This window comes from Malurus melanocephalus, unplaced genomic scaffold (genome assembly GCF_030028575.1).
Source record: "Malurus melanocephalus ecotype Western Australia unplaced genomic scaffold, MMel_1.1 scaffold_189, whole genome shotgun sequence".
Taxonomy (NCBI): Eukaryota; Metazoa; Chordata; class Aves; order Passeriformes; family Maluridae; genus Malurus; species Malurus melanocephalus.
The window spans coordinates 401,814-405,842 of NW_026623421.1; the positions used below are offsets into that span (position 1 = coordinate 401,814).

Genomic DNA, 4,029 nt, shown 5'->3' on the forward strand with positions numbered 1-4,029 from the left:
AAGTTATCTATCTGAACAATTTACACCAAGTTTCATTCCAGGAACCTCTGCCCAGAACCAAAAACCTAGTTACTAGAGAATTTTTAAGTAAAGGCTGTTACTAAAAACTTAAGGTAGGAACACTTACAAAAAAACTAAAACAAACCAATAGAAAAACCCTATTTAAGGCAGAACTATTAGACACTTAATCCAAAATGATGAMACAATTTTGCCAATGAAAGAATTAGCCTCCAAAAGACTCAATTCCAGCTGTTTGCTGAATCATTCATTCTARTAATTATTTTGAATCCTGCCCTTCCAAAACTGCTCAAATAGAGTTGTCTACTATTGATCTTTTCTGATTACCAAAAGAAGAATGAAGTATATAGGTGGAGATAGATTGCTATATGTATTTAGAGAAGGCTATCCTTCAATTCCGGTTTACAAGTATTTCATTTTTCACATCCATAAATTATGACTTGAAATCAAAAAGGTAACTGCTCTACCCACAGTTACATAAATATTATGCTTGGGTAATTTATTTTGTTTCTCACAACTAGGGGGGGAGCGAAGGTGAAGGGTCAGGGGAGAGAGTATGAAAGAACAGTGAAACTACATTTCCAAGACAGCTCCATAAATACTCTTAAAGGTAATTTCTGATTATATTACCTTTACTTCATCACTTCTTTTTAACCAAGTGTTTGATTTTACTCAGATCAGTTTTCACTGATGAAAATTTGAAGTAAAGCCGGACTGTATTTATGGACTGTTTGAAGTTGGCAGCAATGGGACCTCCATCCTATTGGCATTTGTATGGCAACACCATATGTATTACCACACATGTAATGCCAGAAGATAAAAATGGAGGCTTTGCTACGTGCCTGCACCACAAGCCACACAGGGGACCTGGTTGTAATACACGAGGTTGTAAAACATAAGGGAAAAATGGTGTTTTTGGGAACCGGCACCAAACATACTTGTGACTCCATTATGGCCTTTTGTCAAACCAGCAACACTGGACTGGTTTGTTTTAATAGTCTCCTCCAGCCGATCGCTCTTCGGTGCCCCGTCAGAGCCTTCACTGCTCCGGCCATTGCATCCGCCTTCCGAGGAGGAGCTGTTTGGAGGAGATGGTACAGGCGAAGAGGACGACTGGAAACCGCTGTCTGAGCTCTCGCTGTGACATGAGGCTGGGCTAGATGCCGAGCTCGAAGAGCTGATGTAAGCTATCACACCCCCTAAGGCAAGAAAAAAAAGGCGGCACGTAGTGACATAACCAGCAGACATGCACCGCTGCCATGTGAGCCACGCTGTGACCCAGCACCACCAGATCAGCCATTACGTGCTCCTGGGAGTACTCCTTTCCCTCCCTCTCTCCCTCAAGCTTGTTTGTCTCCATTCGTTTTCTRCGGCTGACCTCCCAGTCTGCCCCATCCCTTTCTCCCATCTTATCAGCCTCCTCTGATCCAAGCCAAGATGAAATGGCAGAACCAAAAGACGGAGCAACAAGCCATGGTGCTGKAAGGATGGGGCAGCAGGGACAGGGCATGGAGTGACCCAGAGAGGGYTTCCCTGCCACCCTCTGAGCGGAGCTCATCTGGAGCCACAGCAAAGACAGGATTYAACAGCGCTGTGGAGCCAGAATGCAAACAAGCTAGGTTAGGGACAGAAATAGGGCAGAGAGAAAGACTTCATGCAGGCTGTGCGCCAGAGGCACAGAAAGGAAGGGCTGGGAGGTGCTCACGATGCAGAAGGGAAGGGGGCAAGGGAAGGAAATAGCACTGCAGTCTGGTTAGACTACTGAACACCATTTGTCCGAATGCAAGCCTTTGTAGCGTTTCTAGCAGCAGCTAAAATCGGACTGCCAGGCTGCTATTTGCAAACAGTCTCTGTCCTGCTGTGTCTTGCAATCTGACACACTTGAGAATCCCTCAGATGAAACAGCTTTTTGTCCTCAGGCAGACCTGGGAGCAGTTCTGGCTTTTCACAAGCTCCTTCTTCTTGCTCATAAGCAAGAAAAATTGTTTGCACTTYGTATGAGTTTGTCTCAGCATTTTCAAAGTCCATATAAAAATATTTGATATTTCACACAAGAATTTCAAAAGSCATAGCCATGAAACTGTTTAAATAAATTACACTCGGCATGTTCTATATTTTATGCCTCTGCTGCTCAGCAGACTCTCTTCACTGATGACTCAGGACATTGCAGCAAGGAACTCCACACACCAGTAACAATTCAAAACTTTAAAAGGGCCAGGCACTGCCTTCCTTTGGAGGAAAAAAGCACTGGTGTCTGTAGAGTCCTTGATCAACTGAATTGGCAGGCTGGGGCTGTAGCATCTTACATCAGCCTCCACCACCTCATAGATAAAAGCAGTGGTATTATACAACCCTGAAAAGATATCTGCTTGAAGGGAGCAATTCTGACTTACAAATTTTCAATACTTTTATTAGACCTAACGGTCCTCTCGGCACCTCTGTGGCAACAAAATTGGCCCACTTCCTCTTTTAACATTTCATGTTTTTCCACCAAGAAAACCCTTGGCTGGAGGCTTCCCTAAAGAGCGTGCAGCCCAGAAGCTCCTGGCACAGCTGCCTGGGAGCAGAAGTCACACTAAGGGGCCGTGTGACACGTGCACAACACACAGACTGCAGCTCACGTTCCCGGACACCARTGTCCCTGCACCCTGACACAGGCGTTGCTCCCGCACAGTTTTTTTTTAAGAAATCCGCCACGCAGCATAGCACGCATTCCGGATCAGGTTTTCAGAGAAAGGAGGATTGGCAATGGGGTCACGGGTTCAGCCACAGCACGAGAAACAAGACATCATCAGACAGCACTGGGCTAAGACACCACCTGTTTGACAAAGGTCTGTGCCATCCCCCAGCGCCGCACGCGTCTCTGCCAGGTGCCAGGTCAAAGCTCACAGTTCACCTGGTCCAAGGGAGGCACCGGGCTTCTCAGCAGGCGCCATCCTTATCTGCAAGGGGCAGACCGGGACACGCAAGCACAGCCCCTGCAGGGAACTCCACGTTTCTCCGCGCTGCCACCGCGCCCCATTATCTTTAAACCCTGCTCGTAAAAGAGATGCTCTTTTCCCTCAAGGGTAAGACCAATGTCACAGGGGAGCACAGAAAGTGCGTGCCTGTGGGGGAGTTTCACCCTTCTCCTGAAAGCTGGAGGAGCACTAGATACCAGGGCTGCTCTGGCACCCTAGGGAGTTTGACAGTCTTGCAGGCGTCACAGTMACGATTCCTCGTATTTTTTGTTATTTTAGAAGTTACACTTCCCTATGAACCCTGTTTTTGTTTGGTCAGCAGTCAAAAGTTGACTCTCACACACAGCACAGGGTGACATCTCAGAACAAAGAGCACAGACATAGGGCACGTACACGTGCACACAGATGCTGGCACTCCGCAGAAAGAGGGCACCAGGGTGCTCGGTGGAGAAGGCAACCCCTGTTCTGGGAACTGCCGGTGATTTTCTTGGGGAATCTGCCGGAGGGTGGTGACACGAGTCCTTTGGGCTACGCCGAGCCGCGGTACTGCTGCTGCGGAGGMACCGTGGGCTGAGTGACAAGGACCCTTTGGGCTCTACCTGGCGGGATTTACTTAAGGGACGGGGCGGGGGACACCGCAGCGTGCTGGTATTCCATTAGCACGGAAATCTGGGAAGCAGTAACACCACACGGACCCGAAGCAGGGGGAGAACCGGCCGGGAGACCGAACCGGTCCCCGGGACGCTGCGGCAGCAGGGCCTCCCCAGTCGGCAACCCCGGCACCGCCGATCTCCCTCGCTAACAAAGCGGGACGGGAGCGCGGTCGCCGTGCCCGCAGCCGCCCTCCCGCCTCACCCCATTCCACCGCACCGGGGCTGCGGCTTTTCCCTGCCGCGGTCACGCGGCGCCGGGGCTGGAAGAGCCGGGCCCGCCCTGCGCTGCCCCCGGGCCGCCCCCTCCCCGTTACACAACGCCGCCCCCGCGCACCGGGACGGGCCGCGTGCCGCCGCTCCCGCCGCACACGGCCGCACCGCGTGTCCCCCCGCGACCC

At 50.6% G+C, this 4,029-nt stretch overlaps 1 protein-coding gene across 1 annotated transcript in view; it reads right to left on the bottom strand.

The window, feature by feature from the left end:
* The window catches only part of NR1D2 (nuclear receptor subfamily 1 group D member 2), a 23,838-nt gene that overhangs the window by 18,982 nt on the left and 827 nt on the right, over nt 1-4,029 (bottom strand). The window contains exon 2 of the mRNA XM_057373194.1: nt 957-1,217. Within this exon, the coding sequence (XP_057229177.1) occupies nt 957-1,217 (261 nt within the window). The remainder of the gene's footprint in view (nt 1-956; nt 1,218-4,029) is intronic.